Source organism: Egretta garzetta, unplaced genomic scaffold (genome assembly GCF_000687185.1).
Source record: "Egretta garzetta isolate BGI_Z169 unplaced genomic scaffold, ASM68718v1 scaffold297, whole genome shotgun sequence".
NCBI classification, from domain to species: domain Eukaryota; kingdom Metazoa; phylum Chordata; class Aves; order Pelecaniformes; family Ardeidae; genus Egretta; species Egretta garzetta.
Genome location: NW_009260410.1, coordinates 1,089,113 through 1,107,255, shown reverse-complemented (window position 1 = coordinate 1,107,255; position 18,143 = coordinate 1,089,113). Strand labels below are relative to the sequence as shown.

Below are 18,143 nucleotides of genomic sequence, written 5' to 3'. Positions count from 1 at the left end.
TATTTCACAGTGCAATAAAAAGACCATCAGTGCTTCACAATCAGAAATTTGCATGCAACATTGTGATCCAGTAAATAAAGTACACCCTAATCAAGGATGTACTCCCACAGAAAGAGAGCAAAGAAGGGTGCTGGAATAAACATTTGCAGTGCAATAACAAGTTTCTAATAGTAAATACATGCTGAATAGCTTGACACAGAAGCTCAAAAAGGTGATTTGGAACAACTAGACTGGTTTTGGCACTGATGCTCTTGTTTTTTCAGAGTACTACCATAGACTTTTGTTAGTTTTTCTAATTATGTTTAACCAAGTATTTTTATTTTGATACTACCTAGTAAAGCTTGTCTAGCATCAATACAATATAGTAATTAGGTTTCATGTAACTATTTACTTTCAGCTATATTACATGGGCATGAGAAAATAAATCATCAACATGATTCCAGTAGGAGTATTTTATTTGAAACGTAGTGTGTTGAATTCTCATTAGATATAAGTGGATACTGAAGACAAAACAGCAATAGCAAATGCGGTGAAATTGAAGCATGGCATGCCAGAATCATCTGTGGGTGTAACACCTCATCCATCAGCAGAGTTTCCTGAAGGAAGCATTTGGCTTCCCATGTCCTTTGTTCAGGATTTTGTTACACAAGCTTCCTGGTCACATATATATAGAATAGCAAACTGAAATTATGCTGACCAGCCACTAGAGCTTTTAAAAATTATAGTTTTCTTTTAGCCTGTGACTACTTTCATGAATATGACTTTTTTCCAGATGTCAAAAACCCCACTAATCATAACTTCAATGTAGCAAGGACATGCAACAGCCTTGTTGAAGTAGTTGTGTAGTCCTTAAGTTTGTATATGTGATGTGTCTTGTCAAGTCTCATGGCAGCAAGCAGAACGTTTAGGAAAGGAGTATAAGGCCAAATTCTGTCAGTTTAGTTAAACTAGTTCTCCCACTGTGACTGAGGGTAGGATTTGCTTCCAGGCTTACTGGCTACCAGTTCTATGATTCTTGTCTCTTGCAGAAATTGTTTTTGTTATTTGCATGGGCCAGGCAGGGAGAGGATGGGTATTGCTTCACGCAGATACACTGTTGTATGCTTGTAAGCACATCATGTATAACATACATTTATATAAAATGTACATTGGCACAGAGGTACCTTGTTATCTACAGGAGTATGATAAACCCATATGTTATTGTCTTCCTTTTTTTTCCTTCCAGATCAATGCAATCCGATCAATTGTTCCGAACAAAAGCAATAATGAGATAGTTCTGGTGTTGCAGCAGTTTGATAACAATGTAGACAAGGCTGTTCAAGCTTTCATGGATGGTGAGTACAGGGTACCTTTTTCACTAAGGCATGAGGTATTCAATTGCCAGTGGCTCAAAGTATATTCTGTTGTTCTGCTGAAATTCAGGCGATTGTGACACTTAAAGTGTGGGGTTTTTTGTTTTTTTTTTTTTTTTATAATAGATCTTCCTGCCTGTGTCTTTGCTTCTTCACAGTATGAGTCTGACATGGCTATTTATCTGTTCTACCTGACTTCACCATTTTTTGGTGCCATTTTTTTTGCAGACCTTCTTGACTTTGTTAGGTGTGGGGGTTTTTGTGTTTTTTTTTTTTTTTTATAATAGATCTTCCTGCCTGTGTCTTTGCTTCTTCACAGTATGAGTCTGACATGGCTATTTATCTGTTCTACCTGACTTCACCATTTTTTGGTGCCATTTTTGTTGCAGACCTTCTTTATTCTGCGTGAAAGTTAACGCTTTTTAAAGTAAATATGTCAGAACATGATTCACTATTGAAGATACAGTAACTAATAAGAACTTTGGATAGTTCTGAAGCAGATAACCAGGTCCCTAAACCCCTGAACTTGATGCATACATTGACATTCAAACCTCAATCTGAATTTTGCAAATAGGCTTGACATTTATAATGGCTGAACCAGGACTCCATTGGAAGTTCGAGCCATTCTAAATCTGGATCTGAGTTTGTGTTTTGCATCATGAGACCATCTCTAATGAAAGGTCACTTGTATTTAAACAACACTTTTCTGATAAATATATAATGGCAAGTGTTTTGAACTTTCACTGAAGTCTGTAAGAAACCATTTGCAGGAATAATAGCACACCATGAGCAAATCCTCTCAAAATATTTGTAGCTTGGGGCTGCTTAAAAGGTACTCAAAGTTCAGTGGCCCCAAGAGCCCTGTATATCTTAAAAATGTGTTATAGTGTTGATTTCCAGTCTCACCAAGTTGCTTATTTCTTACCTATTTTACTTCAGAATAGTTTTGGCTTTTGTTTGGACCAATTTAGTAAAATGTATCAGCCAAAGAGCATCATGATGTACTAGGAATTACTTACTAATATGCAAAAGTAGATGCAAGCAAACTGGTCTATTTATAAATGCATCAGAATTCTTCCATCAGATCCAATATGGTGCCTCTTGATTCAGGCATCTGCATAGACAATCAGATTCCAATAGCTGTATGGAAATCAGAGTTTGTGCACATGCACACAGAGAAAGGAAAATGTGATGCATCTAATTAACCATAATTGTGTTTTCCTGCAATACGTGTCCTGGGGAAAGTAGTAGAGGGTTGCTCTGTAATTAATCATTAAGTTCCTTTCATTCAATTTATTTTGTCTTAAGTTACCATTGCTTGCTTGTGGTCTATGAGTTGTTTCCAATGGCTCCTCAAAGGGGGAAGTGCTTTCGTAGCCACATGTCATCATCTGCTATGAGGAAGAAACGGGGCAAAAGCAAGCATTGCAAGAGTGCAACAACATCTTGAAGAAAAGCAAGCTGTTGTAACCTGAGTTCAAATGATCTTTGTTTGAACTTCACCAGTTTATGATCATCGTGCCTTGAGTTCAGAAGTCTTTGCAAGTGAGCATTTGAAAGCAACCAATATTTGTTACTGTCTGGAAACAACATAAGAAAAGACACATGTCCATTCAGCTACCACTGTGGATAGAATGAATCTAGCACTTTGAGTATCTTTTCACATGAATGACAAAAATTGCTAAGATTGAAATATCACAGTTGCAGAGAACGCATTGCCGCATGCAATGAAAAACATGGGGATGGCCACATTGAGTGAAAAGGCTGACCACCTCCATTTTAATGCTTCTCTCAGAGGTGCTGCATGCTGAATCAAGAAATGTTCAAATTCAGTTTCCTGAGATCAGCTCCTGTCTTGCTTTGTATCTGGAGTGGCGTATAGGTGATGTCTCTTACGAATTTGCTTCTATATGTGAAATTTCAGTTAATAAAATAATGGTTCAAATTTGCTATTTTAGTGTTTACCTAATTAAGCATAATCAGAAGATCTGTTCAGCTGCTTTGTAGATGTGTTCAAGAAAATATACTGGTGGGTTCAAATGAGATCTTTGGGACTTACAGGAGGAAACTGGGGTAAGCTGGGTGAATCCCTAAAATAACCCTTACCGTACATAGTATTCACAGGGAAGCTGAGGGAAGCAAAGCTAAGACAACACCAGCCAACACAAAAAGAGTGTTGGATGATACTGTGAAAACAGTTAACAAAACTGTCAAGTGAAAACGCATATTTTCAGCAACACAGTAAAATGGGCAGCAAATGTCTGGGTTTATTTCTTCATACTGAAATGTGGTGTCTGTCAAAAGATAGCATACCTTTAGGAGAGGGGATTGTATTTATATGTACATAACAATGTATGTGTATTACTAAATATAGATATATATATAGTTATACACACAATAGAATTTTTCTTGGCCTTCTGTCTGAGTTGTCACATACTAGGAAACAAAATATTGGCTTTGATGGATTCCATACACATTTTTTCACAATTTAACAAATTAGGCTTAGCACTGCTAGCAAGACACATAATCTTTTCTAATGTGTGTGATAGACTCACCAGATAATCTTGGATCTGGATTATTGTAATAGAAAAATAATTATGATACAGTTGAAAACCTCACACGTCTTTGGCTGAATACAAGTTGATGACTCGTGGTGGTCTGAAAACAGCATTACTTCTTAATACTAATATTGTCAATAGTTCACTGAAATGAGTGAGAAGAATGTCTGAGTATGAAACCCATTCAGAAAGGATAATAAATGACTATTTACTAGAATTATGCAGTGATGGTAAAGTGATTCTTAAATTCAAGCAGAAGACCTTTAACCTGGTTGTGATTAAAAGGATTATTGCGGCAGATACTGCCATAGTAGTTTGGATGATGATTCCGACTGCATGCTTACCATGAGCATCTATTTTCAGCTTTAGGGTCCAGGAGAACAAAATAATGATGTTAACTAGATGCAGAAGAGTTTTCTTGTAACATGGCAGCTGGCACTGGTCTGACCAAGGCTTTGCTTGCTTTCTTCCTTAAATTTATCTAACCATTCTATGTATATCTAACTATTAGGGCTGGCAGACAGGATTTCAAGTATACCAAATTGTAATAATTTTTCAATATCAATTTTAACTATTTTTTTTTTCTGACAGGCCTAAGCTTACTGTGTTTGTGTGATGCAGAATTTCTGGAGGAGTCCACAAAATTACTCTTTTGGATGCTAATTAAGTCTTCATTTCTATGTTCTTATGTCTTCTGAATATGACAGATAACATATAGGATGTATATGATAAAAATGCCAAAAGACTTTAAAACTTTCAGAAGCTCTAGAGTCAGGGTGGACTATCTGGTTTACCCAGTGTTTATATTAGAGTGCTGAGATGCTTCCCTTTTCAGGCAGATCTGACTGTTGATTTTCCTGGGGCTTATGCTAGTGCTTTAAGTTAGGCACTCACTTACTCACTTTGTGGAATGAAGGCCATAAAAAGCAGTAGTGCCAAGTAACCCATCCACTGTACGTGGTGTAATCAAATAAAATGGATAACTAAAACGGAGAAAGACAGTGTTTCTCACTTTGTTCTCCCCACATAAGAGAATTTGCAATAACAAATGGAAATGCTGCCCAGCTAGGAGACTAGAAACTGTTCTTGAATTCACTTCTTTTTCATAGCTGAACTTCTGTTGAAATGTTTTATCTTTCCTTTCTCTAGGCAGCGCAACTCAGGTTCTAAAGGAATGGAATATGACAGGAAAAAAGAAGGTAAGAACTTGCTCTTGAGAATCAAAGCATTTATTAGCTGTCTGTAGTTGAATGTAGTACTTTTATTTTGGCCAGTACTTTGTCTGCCTTTGCTAACATAGGTGACTTCATTCACACCTGCAGTCAGAATACTTGAAAGCAAATGTGTGTGTTATTTTTGATCTTGTTCATCTGTTGCTGCCTCTCTAGCCCAGTGTTCTGAGAGAATTTCTGGGACAGCACGTGAGTGTACATGGGAGCCAGACCCTCAACAAATACAGAATGAATCCCAAAACAGCCCATGTGGAGAAACACTTTTAATAAACAATTGTGTCCTGGACAGTCACAGCCACTTATAGTGCTAGAGTTTTTGCTGCCAGGTGTAAAAATAACTTATGCATAGGAGTCATCCATTAAGAGTTGTGCATTAGTGACCCTATCAAGTCAGATCCTTCAAGTATATATTTGGGATATGATCTTCATGCTTATGTATCTCCAAGCCAGAGTTTACCAGGAGACTGCCCTGTGAGTCACTGTCATGGAGGCTTCTCTTTATGGCTGGGAAAGCTACAGCAGCAGTGGCCAGCGTGCACCCTCTGTGGTCACCTTCTACCTGATCAGAGTGATGCCTTAAGGGTTTGTCCGTGTTACTGCATGGATGTCCCCTGGATGTTTAGGAATCGCTTGTCTTAATTGACTGCAAACATTTTGAGCAGCATCTTAGCAGAGGCTCTGTTACCATTTTGCAATGCAAGTATTTCATGTGGAAGGGGAAAACCAGTTTGGGGCTTCAGTTTTTATTCAAAACAGTTTATATATTCAGCTGAACAGATGCAACATGTTGTATAGCACAGCATGGCCTGTAAATTGCATTACGCTGATATCACTTGTATAGTATTTTAAGAACATTGATAGTTTACTGTTTATATTTTGAGATTATATGAGTTGCACTGCATGATGTCTCAGTTCTTGCAATATTTCTCCATTTAGAACAATAGGAGAAAAAGAAGCAAATCTAAACAGCACCAAGGCAATAAAGATCCCAAAACCAAGAATGTTGGACCTGAGAAGGCATCTCAAGAGCCACAGGGAATATATGACTGCCATCTGAATGGATGCTCTAAGGACAACTCTTGTAGTGGTTCTGCCAATCAGAAACTGGAAGCTGCTTCTCTTGAGAACAAAGGCTCAGGATTTGTAGAGTCAGCGCTGGTCTGTCCAGAAATCACAGGTCAGTTCATCTGGCACAAGACACCTTTTTAACTGGTGATAGCCAAGCCCCCACTTACATATGAAGATCATGGCATTTTTATTGCCGTGAAGTAGAATATAATAAAAAGAAGTTGGAGAGAGGTCTGTGTGCAAAATAATGCATATAGCTATTAAAGTCATGCAAACAGATCTGTCTCTGGGCACAATTTGCCTTGCAATGTTTCCTTTTGAAATATCAGCACTTTTTTTTTTTTTTTTTTTTTTTTTTCTGAGACAAAAAGATCAAACTATAATTAGAGGCCCAGCTGATACAGAATATTACAGGTATAAATACAGAAGAATGCAGGAGTTAGATAATGCCTTGAGTGTAAAATGGTGATAGAGGTGATAAAGTCCATCATCTGGAGCAAAGTCATCTGAGAAGTATGAACTTGCAGCATACTACAGGATTTCTTTTTTGCCTAGTCCAGACTAGTCCGTTTTTCTTTTCCACATCTTGCCTGACTAGGCTAGTTGCAGTACATCTCCACTGGCTTTCCCTAACAGGGAAGGAAGGGCCTTTGTGTTGACGGAAGGCAGTCTGCTCTTAGTATGCCCACATTTCTGCCTTGGTCTAAGTACTGATTCTGAAGCTCTGGGGGACAGTAACACAGAAAGCTCTTCCCCACTGGGTCGTAGTAGATACAGAGTTATGATTATAGCAACATCAATGAAAACAAACCTCCTCCTCTGGGGGAGACGTTCTGTGAAAGCTTTTGACTTCAAGTATCCTTTCATAAAGGTCGCATTTAATTGTGTCAGTACTGATAATGGTTTTTCAGCTCTTTGTATTTCAAACTGATAGCCCTAGATTACTGCTGTTAGTGTTTTCTTCCTGTGTCTTAAGCAGTATGTAAGACTGTGTTAAAAGAACTTTCCTTGAAATCCCTTTTTCCATGGTTGCAAATACAGCTCTCAAACCTCATTTTAAAGGAATGCACCAAATGGATAGTTGTCCTGAAATTAATTCTCTGCTGCTTCCAGATAACTTCAGTGGTGTCAACCTCTGGTCAATTAAATGAAAACTCTGCAACCTATAGCAGCCAAATAGACAAACAACTTATCAAGAAATTTTGTCCTAAGAATTTGGTGCCTCGCAAAGGATTAGAGATATTCTTCTTGTCCTTGCTAAAGACTCCCACTTACTTTGGATAGAACATGCCATAAGCCAGAAAATACTGCATTTCCGTAATACTAAAAGCATTCTTGCCATTTTTTTTGCAAGGTGTAAATGTTTGTCGTATAAATATATGTCAAGTTCGCATGTCAAACTTCTTAGAGTTGCTTTTTTTGAAACAAAACCAGCATGAATAAAGATACATAGACTGAGTTGTCCATGCATGGGGAGTGTTTTCCAGGGGGTAACAGACCTGAATGCAAGAAGAGTACTCATGCTCTCAGTGATTTTTTTCTGTGGCACTGGGATTGAGTCCTTTTTTTAACTCTTTGACATGATATGGGTATAGAGTTGTACATACCAAGGGCAAAAAGTTTCTCAGAATTTTTCTTTGCTTTTACAAGTGACAAATGAGATACTACTGTAGCTTTACAATTTTTATAAACTATTACACGTATCCCCTGTTTCAAAAACAAGGGGAGAAAGGGGTAAAATAAAAGAAAAAGGTGGAAAAGAAAGGAAAGAAAATGGAGAGAAAGGGAAACCTGAAACTTTAATATTCAAGTTTCCCTTGCCTAGTAAAGTAAGTTCCTAGCAATTTGTTTAATACAGAGAAGGAAAGAGTTTCTTCTTCACTTTCAGTTGCAGTAGAGCCCTTGTCTTTGCAGCTAGTATAATAGCTACTTTCTTAAGGTCAAAAGCCACCTATATACATATTGTTAAACCTGTGCTGAAGTGCATGGAACTAAGTAGAAGAGAAGGTTGATCAGGATCCCTTTAGGGGCCAGCATCTGCGCCCATGTGGTTTCTGAGCAAGTCACACAGACTGTCCTAAAGGCGTTTGAAATGTTGAAGTGAGTCCAAAGTGCACCCGTTTCATATTGCTCCCTGTGTTGTAATCTCCTTTGTTTTTTCCTTGCCTGGCTTGTTTGGTTTGGTTCCTTCCCTATCAAATTAATGTACTGTAGTCATTTCACCATCACCTTCAGACAGCTCACAAGGATCATAGTCAGGTGTCTGCTGACAGTCCCTTATGCTTTCCTCCCCATGAGGAACATGAGGTTGAAGCTTTGCTTATACCAGCTCACAGTCTATGAGATTAGGTCTTTCAGAGCCATAAAGTCCTGGCTGCCTGGAAGGGACTTCAGGGACCAGAAGGGAGGATGCAGTGTAGCTGGTATGTCTCCATAATGTGTCTTAGGGTAAGAAATTATAGGGGATAACATGTGGCTATTGCCTTTAGTTCAGGTCTGCTTGTTTCTTGCCACTATTCCATCTTCCTTTTCCTGAGAAGTCTTTAGTTGTTGCTTTTCCGTGTGATGGTTTCCCACAGGGAATGAAGACCTGCTAGAGAAAATGAAGCACAGAATTCAAGGCCCTGGAAGGCCAAATGGCCTCATCGTGGAGGACCTTAGAGTGTGTTTCACTTAATTACGAGTCAGTTATGGGGCTCTCCCTCTCAATATCTTGAAGGGGAAAAGGCCACAAATAAACCAGATTACTTCAAAATGATGACCAGAACAAACCCTCCAAACTCTTCTTCTTAAGAGTTCTTGGCAACGCAGGATCTGAAGGACTTACAGCTACCCTTTCTGTGCATGCCCTTGTAAAGAAGGGGCATGAATACACTGAAAGGATATTTAATGCTGCTTTGCCATGCTATTACTTTTGCAGGGACTTGGGTAAAACTAGATACAAATCAGGTACTGATCTCTTTTTCATACTACTTAAAATTGTTTTTCATGTAGGGTGATTTTTAGTGAATCCTTCAAACTTTCTGTTTATGTCTGAAGGGAGCTTTTTTTCTTCTTTCAGCCAAAGAATCCATTGAGGTTCACTATATTTTAAAGGTTTTGAATGGCAAGCTGTTAAAAAAGATAAACCACTCATTTTGAAGATGGTAGCTCAGCAGATTTCAAAGCCAGTTTATCTGGGCTGCTGCCATTACTGGCAGGTCTGGTAATACTTGATGGTTAATACAGCAGAGGTCACACACTTAGCCTAGTGCTGAAGTTCCAAGCCACCACATACTGAACTCTGTAACAGTTTTCTTGTAGGTACTATTACTTAAACCTTTGACTTCTCTTTCAAGTATTTGAGACAGACTGTCTCTAGATTTTGTTACACATGTTTCTTAGCGGGCCCAAGTCTTCAGAGATTTGATGCATATTTTCTCAATCTATTTTCAGTTGTGTTGATTGTCCTCAATCAAATGTGAAAGTTCAGTTGCAGCATACTAAGGTATTGTTTGCTAGGCTCTATTGGTCATCTTGCTGCTGTGTTTCAAAGTAGCTAGTGTGTAATTTTGAAAAAAACAATGTCAGAGTATATTGTAGACAAAGGATGATTAAAAAGTTTTTAGAGTATATTATTGTTCTAGATTACTTACTTAAGGCAAAAAGCTGTCAGTCTGGCATTTGTCTTGACAAGTATATGAAAGCTGCTAATTAAATGCAGTAAATAACAATTTTGCAGTTTAACAACAAATTTCACAAGATCTAATCTTGGGGACAGAACCCAAGAGCCCTGGCTTTTCTCTATAGCTTAGCTGGTAGACTGCTTGTTTCTAACTATCTGTTGGAGTTATTTAGCACAGCCAGCCTCAACTCACAGTAGAAAGAACATTCTGTATAAATCAAAGCTATCTGCATTGGTGTGAGATGTAGCCAGAGTTGCATGAGGTTAATGGCAGTTATCTTGGAACAGAGTTCCTGGCTGTGAGACTGGTATCTGCGTTGAACCTTTGATATGTTCAGATTGCTGCACACCTGAAGTTTCTTGCTTTCACAGATACACAAGTTTCTTTAACTTCTTTAGCTATTTTCTCACATGCTATTTTATAAAAGATACTTTTTCTGTTTGCAGACTCACCTTTTAAAGGCCATAAACAAAAGCTGATTTAGAAATGTGGGCACTAATGTTCCTCCTTGTTCCTCTGGCATTATGTGATTACCATGGAAACATACCAAGATGTATTTTACACTCGTCCTGGTGCCCAGCCAGGGCACAAGGAAATCACTACTTGATATCCTGGAGTTGTCCAGGTGGTATCCCCCAGTCCCAGCAGTGTTAATCCCACTCCATAGGCTATAATCCATCTGTTAATTTGACAAGCCCCTTTTCTCCAGACACCACACAACATCAGCTGAACAAAGCGATGCCTAAAGAGCATCTTCAGAACAAAGTATCAATCATTCATTTGTTAGAATACAAAGATTAGAAAAATGAGTTAACACAACATAACCATTTTCTATGCATGTTTCTTTAACTAAAATTCACAGTGGCAGTAGTAGCTGGCTTTACCTGTCAGTTTTCATAGCCATTCTTTGGCTGCTTGTCCCTCTGTCATGATGGTGATACCTTGATTCCCTTTGGAGTCTTGGAAAGAGTAAACCAGGTCATCTTATTGGCAGCAAAACAGGCTCAGGCATTATTATCCCTCTGAAGCTGTTGAACCCAGGAGCCCAATCTTTGACATTGTTTCATTTACTGCTTGGTCCCTCTTAGCAGCTGCTTTTGATAGAAATCTGTAGTCAGGCAAGGTAAGTATTTCAAGTAGGAATGTTTAATCAGTGCTTTTAAAATGCTGATTAAATGATGAACAGTTTTTTTTGTGTGAGATATATATATCTATATATCTCAACATTAAAGTCTCATGCTTTCCATAGCAGACTTCCTCTCTAGTTCTGTTCCATAATATTTGGGCAAAGATTATAATTGGTAGTATGCTTTCTATGTTATGAGGTATTTTTTTCGTATCAGCATGGAAGAGTTGATTTTTTAAATTTTTTTTTCTTTTTAAACTGTTGAAACATAGATGTGTTCAGATTAGTGTTTAATAACCAAAACAATTTCATTTCTGTTCTATCATTGCTTTCTGAGGTTCTGTAGAATGTGTGCCAGTGGGGAAAAAAAGCCTCACTTTTTCTGGTGTATAAACATAAAGTCATTCAGACTCAACAGTAAGGCTTCATATCTTTCTTAATCTTGTAACTCCCTGTTTTCTACCATAATGTTTTCTTGCAGACAAAGAACGAGAACATCAGAGAGTATCTGTGGAATTAAACCCAAAGACTATGAATGGAGTAGAACAGCACGAGTCTCTTCAGTCATCAGTTCAACTCCAGTGTAACCTAGGCAGGCCAAAGTCAAAATCTTCCTCAGTTAAATCATCCAGTGCTACAAACCAACTTGAAACAAAGACAGATGATTCAGTCAAAAAAAGAGGTAAGTTGGATCCCTGGTTGCTACGCGTTGAGGTGGTCAGACAGCTGAGGGCAGCCTCTAGGGGAAAAAAAGCACATACGTGAAGAAGAGTTGTGTTGGAAAGTGAGAGCAGAATCATGTTAGCACAACAAAAATGAGTAGAACAATTTATGGTCTATTTAACATTGTATTAAATTAAATTTAAAATAACTAATTTGAATTAATAGCGCTGTTCTGACATTACTTTGGGGAATCAATTTGAGCAAACATGTTTAGAAACTGAAGAGCACCACAGAAGGACTATGGAAGAGTTGGCTTTATGGACCTCAGTAGGGTAACCACTTCATCCTAATTTGGGCACATAACATGTTAAACTATTCCTGCGCCCTCATTCAGAAAAGCCAAAAAGAAGCTTTCTGACTTCTGTGCAATTTTTGTTTTCTGTTTTAGGGCCGAACATTGAAAAATCAGTAAAAGACTTGCAGCGTTGTACTGTTTCTCTAACCAGATATCGTATGATGATCAAAGAGGAAGTGGATAATTCAGTAAAGAAGATCAAAGCTGCTTTTGCAGAATTACACAGCTGGTAGGTAAATCACCTTGAAAGATCCATCAGCACCACCTGAGGAAAGAGGGACTAATTAGGTCACTGGCATTGGTGGGGAGGGATCTCTTACACCTTGTTTGCAGCATTTGGTTTCGTAAAAAACAACAAAAAAACCCCCCTACATGGTGCTATTAAGTAACTCCTCACCAATCAGGAAGTAATATATGCATAAGTGTATGTTTACATACATACTTAAAGGTGGGCAAAACTACAGTTCTTTGACAAAAATCTCACTATGTTTTGTTTTTTTATTTTCCCCTAAGTGATCCATCTTGACCTAATTCTTTTGTATCAAGTTCAGTGGCAGCATATCTGAGCAAATGAAGCATTTCCAAAAATCCTGTCTCTGGGGTTTCCTGACGTGTCTTTTACCTTCTTTAAATTTCTTCTTTCTATACTTCTTCTTTGATCTTATCTTCTTTGGCAGCCAGTCTGTCTCTTCATTTCCCATCATTTTTGCTTCTTAACCCACCATTCTTTTTTTTTCCTTTCCCTCATAGTTTTTTCTGGCTTTCCTATCCATCACTTCTTTTCCAGTTCTCATCTCTAGTTCATTCTTTCTCCTCATTCTTTTATTTCTTCCTTTTTTCTAATTTTTTTTTCCATTACAATTTTGGTTATTCCTGATCTTCAGCATATATGTCTACACCCTTTGAAAAATTGTAGCAGAAATAATTGCCGTAGTAGCAAGCTGCATGCTTTGTATATACTTGTCATAGAAAAGTACTTTCTGGTTTGAGCTTAACTCAGCCTTTTGTTAAGCATAGATGCCATATAAAACCTGTGTATTATACAGTGTTGCAGTAAACAGAAAAAAAATGTATTAAAATGTATAAGATTTGGTTACAAATCACAGAAGAGTACAAAAACCTTTCACCCTTAATTAGTCCACAGTGTTTGTCAGTATTTTTATGAGTATATCTTATGAAAGTGCTGCAGTGTTGGCAGAAGTTTGTTAACTCTGGGCTTCAGTGGTGCATTCATTGTCTTCAGTGACACATCCAAAGGGACTTCAGTGCCACTGGGGCTCTGCTTTGGTATGGGTGGAAAGTCCAAGCGCTACTGAGCTGATTTTGTGGAAGATTCTGTTGCACTGACCTGCTAGTGTGCCTTACTGGCAGGCAGAACTTTGTTTCTGTCTCTGTACTCCAATGACCATGAACTGTGATCACCAGTTGTACTGAACTGTGTATTGTTGTCAGGAGTGCTCTGGAGCCAGTGTAGTGGTGTGTGCTTATTTACTAATATAATAATAGTAAGTAATAATATTGTTGCTGTAGAAAAATTAAGTAAAGTTCATCAACCCCTTGCACCTTTTTTTGGTAGTTCTCAGAGGTGTTTTTTTATGATTTTAGAAAACTTTTAAAATGTTTATGGTTTCTGCTAAGAAGGCTCTGACCTTTTCTCTGTGTAAACTCGTAGTTGGGTCTCATTTGCTGTGCAGTTCTCAATTTTTTTTGTAACAGTGTTAAAAATACATAATGTCACATATCTAATCTTGTTTGCAGGTAGTCACAGTCAATTCAGTTGTTAAATGATAGTTGCTTTGATCATGGAACAGACTTAGAACTATATAATGATCTAAGAATGCAGGGAGAGGGGCTATAAGTAAATTCAGAACTGAAGTTCTTCACTTTTCATGTGTTCATGTTTTAGCTTGAAAAACGCCTAATGCTAAAATGTATTACTTAATAAGTGAGCTTAATAACGGAAAAGACAAAATGACCACAAAAGAGTACGTAAATCCAAGTAGACTTAAAATAATGAAAAATAGCGTGGAAAACTTTTGAATAGGCTTCATTTAATTCTACCTCCTACCTTCAGTGCCTAAATTATTGGAGTGGAGTCTGCCGGAAGCGCTAGAATGTAACGGATCTGTGCTGTAAATATTCAGGTCTCACAAAGCAATTTAATGCATGAAGCATAACGTTGCAACAAGGACAGTATAAGGTCAAAACATGTTTACGGAAATCTCAATGTAGGCGACGCTGCTTTTGGCAGCTCATAAGCCTAATATTTAGGTTTTTCTTCAAATGAATGAAGGGGAAATTTGGGTTAAACAGTAAAATGCATGACAACACCTTCTTTGCTAAAATTAAAAACAGTTTTGGGATATTTCATATGACCTAGTGGCTTAAACTCCAAAAAAGATGGGAAGAGCTATCTTTAGTGCCTCATTTACAAAAACTTGCTGCCAGCTGCTGTAGATTCACTAGATTTGAGTAGAAATCACCAGAACTGGTGATAAATACAGCTTCAGACCTCATACAGTCAACACATCATATTCCTGGGCTGAACAATTCAGTTTGTGTTATTTACGTGGCAGTTCCCTTGCTTCAAAGTTGAACAAAGCATCACTAGTGGTAGCAGGAGGATAAGGTAATTAAGTGAGCGCTCAGCCTCTTGCATATTTATCACCCTCCTTGGGCATGGGAATTTTGCTGTGGCACAGTCAGCTTGTCTATCAAGGGAAAATGAAGCAATTCAGCTAAACTGTTGCTCCCAGAATGCTATGGAGTAACCAAAAGCAAGGGCATGACAATATCTGGTCTCCTTTGTCGTAGTGATTCTAAAGCTTTTTGCCAGTTCTCCCAGTTTCTGTTGGAGTGTGGACTGGTTGAAACGTACAACAGATAAACATACAACAGCAACTAAGTACTGTCTGTGGTCAGAACTGCAGGGAATACTTGAATGGGCTCAATACCGTAACCTAGATGGGAAGCTTAACCAGTTCCCGTTACACACAGCTGTCACCACCTAAGGGGTTTTAGTGAAGCTAAATTAAGTCAGAAGCTTTAATCTTGCATTGCAGCTGAATGCTGAAGCACTTACTACTTTTTTGTCTCTCTTGGGTTTGTTTTTCTTCTTTTGGCAATAGGATAAAAGATACTTTTTGTGTCATTTGTTTTGCACTTACTATCAAGGTCAGAATCAAAACTGCATTTCAAGAGTTAGTAATCTTTTGGACTTGCTAATAATCTTTTTTCTTTTAATCTTTTCATGATTTTACCAATCACAGAAAGGATGAGGAAGTGCAAAGATAGCATCATATATCTTCCTCCTACCTCCAGATAGCATATGAAACCATTATTATGGAGATAAATTAATAGCACATGTGGCCTAAGATGTCCTGAAAGCTTCAGCAGAAAGATTCACAAGAACTTTTCCTTTTAGCAGCAGAAACTGTTGAAGAATAGTTGCCAGTGAAAGTCCATGTCTCTCTCTGTCTCAGTATTTCACAACTTGACCTGACGGATGAAGGGCAGTTACACCTGAACATGCTCAGTCAGTGCTGTGCTGCTATTAAAAAAGTCACCTATCTGGGACAACAGCGCATACCACCCTCCCACAGTGTAAAAAAGGAGTGGTACGGAGCAGGTGTGCTATGAACACCTGTAAATGCCTGGGGAAAAAAAAATGCAGTACTTCCTTCTGGATTTAACTTTTTAATGAAATGGGGCCAAAAAACAATCCCAGAAAGATGTTTATTTAAAAACACTGTAGTGGGCTCACTTTCTTAAAGAGCCTCCCAGAAGTTCCTGCTAACTGGACTAATTCTCTGCATGCTCAGAACAAGCGATAATGACTTGCTTTTATACACAGGTTTTCATGCCAGAAGACACCAGAGCATTTTACAGGCTGTGGGCTGGACCAGGCAGGCCACGTTGCCCCACTCTGGGAGAAGTCTTCTGCGGTCACATGTGCATTGTGCTTCTGCTGTGACTTAGCACTCTTGTCACCCCTGTTCTTGCAGGGCTTTCTGTGACGTTGCTTTCCCCAGAGCGCTGGGCAGAGCGAGCTGAATGGTGCTGTTTCTCAGACTCATATGTGCACCTGAAAGTTATGAGGAAGCTCCTTCTAATGGTACTTCTCCTGAGCCAGTGTTTCTCTTCATTGCATCCAGGTTTGGTGTATGGTTGTCAGCAATACCTTTGTGTGAGTGTGAACATAAGCTGCTCCACTTATTGCTTGGATGTAAAATACGTCAGAGCATAGCCACGTCTCACAGTAGTGTAGGGCAAGGAAAATAAGAATACCAAATAGTGCTTAATTTGCAAGGGAAGTGCAGAAAAGCTAGATGAACTCCCCTCTCACTAGAGCACGCTTGAGACATTTGTTGCCATGGTTAACCCATATGCTATAGTTGCATTCTACCAAGAGACTGAATAATGATCTTGGGGATAAAAAGAGAGCCCCGGGAAATCTGAATGAAATGTGAAGAGTGCAAAAGGGGCCACAGTTCCTCATAACACCTCTTGCCAGAAAATCATTTTCACATATTGGGCATCCACACAGTCATATGGAGAACTAAAAGGAAACATCTGCTACTTGCCCATACAGTCCGCTTCCAACCATGAATGGAAAATAGTCCGTAGAAAATAGTAAGGGCCAGGTTTAATTACACTGCATGCAGAACTGGACCAAAGACGGACAAGCCTCCTCTACTCTTTGCATCTCAAACACATTAGTATGTCCAATGCTTTATAAAGAGCATGAAAACCAACACGGTCGGTGATAATTTTTTTTTTTTTGGTGAACAAAACACTTGAAATCTTCACCATTGGCTGGATAAAAAATTGACTCTGACATAACACTGGAAAAATGGAGTTTGGCAATACTAACAATTTTAAAATATATTGAAATACATTCAGGGAGCAACTAGGAAGCACATACAGTATATATGGTGAAGATAAAGCAGTTTTTCTATTGTTTTCTAAGTTAAAGTTAAAGCAGAGGAGCGGCTGAATGGGGGAAGAAGCCATGTAAAAGAACATAGTTGTGTCTGTACTAACTCAGTGCTGGGTGATGAGCAATGCTGCCAGTGCTCACAAATTGAAGAGCAGTGAGTGAACACTGTCATTCCCTTTCTGGGACCCCTACTTGGCAAACTGTAAAGATGATGGTTTTCTGTTTCCCATAGCCCAGAATCAGTGGCACCAGATGAAGAGCTGCCTGTCTGTGTTAGCCCTGTGGTTGTTTAGAGCACGGGCAGATGGCTGGAAAGGCCAGGACTGGTATTGCTTTACACTAAACAGAATTTCTGTGCTGTTTATCTGCTTATTGTGAGACTGTATTTGTGGTCAGAATGAAAATTCATGTAATCTGGTTTGCTGTGTAAACATGCATATGCTAATATAGTGATCAAATAATAACCTTCAAGCACCATGAACATTTGAATACTATTGAGCTCATACTGGAAGACTATCGTTTGCTGAGACATTGCAAAGTATATAAAACCAGCTTTTCCTACAGGTTTATTAATATAAAGAAAACTTGAAGTATTATTTCTCCAATTACAAAATAGCATGGCTATTCAGTAATCCTGTAAGGCTTGTAATCACCCATTACAGGTGATTGGGCTTTATATTTACATTGTCAGCACGTTATTCTAGTTCCTTGCGCTGAAAATTTGACAGAGACAGTTCTGGTTTTTGGATTGAGGTGAGCGATTCTTTTGTGAAATACACAGTTGGCTTAGAGGTTCTTATCGGTTGGCTTTTCACCTGACCTGTGGGTCAAATATGTTCATGCTAGAAGGGAAATATGTCCATGAAATAGGGCATAATGCTTAAAGACCAACACTGAGCTTATCAGGACTATCCAATGAATTTGCATGTAATCTCAGCTCAGATATAGCAGACACAGTGACGGTACTAATGTCCCTCAAACTTGCTTGAGTTTGTCAGCAGATTGTTAACCAGCACAACTTTAAGGAGCTACTGGGGCCTGTTCCAAAGCCTGCTTACAGAGCAAAGCCACTGGAGAATGGTGTGTTTGCATTTTTTGAAGCCTAAGCTGTCAAACTCCAGCAGTGTCCCACAACTAGCTCACTCATGAAAAAAGGACTCTAATTGTACCTCAGCGTCTCACCTG

General features: G+C 38.5%; 1 protein-coding gene across 1 annotated transcript in view; it reads left to right on the top strand.

The window, feature by feature from the left end:
* The first annotated feature begins 5,076 nt into the window (after window positions 1-5,076).
* Window positions 5,077-18,143, top strand: part of SPATS2L (spermatogenesis associated serine rich 2 like) — a 26,725-nt gene continuing 13,658 nt past the window's right edge. Inside the window, 4 exon segments of the mRNA XM_035899059.1 lie at window positions 5,077-5,109; window positions 6,079-6,319; window positions 11,483-11,683; window positions 12,113-12,248. Of these exon segments, the coding sequence (XP_035754952.1) occupies window positions 5,092-5,109; window positions 6,079-6,319; window positions 11,483-11,683; window positions 12,113-12,248 (596 nt within the window). The 5' untranslated portion in view covers window positions 5,077-5,091.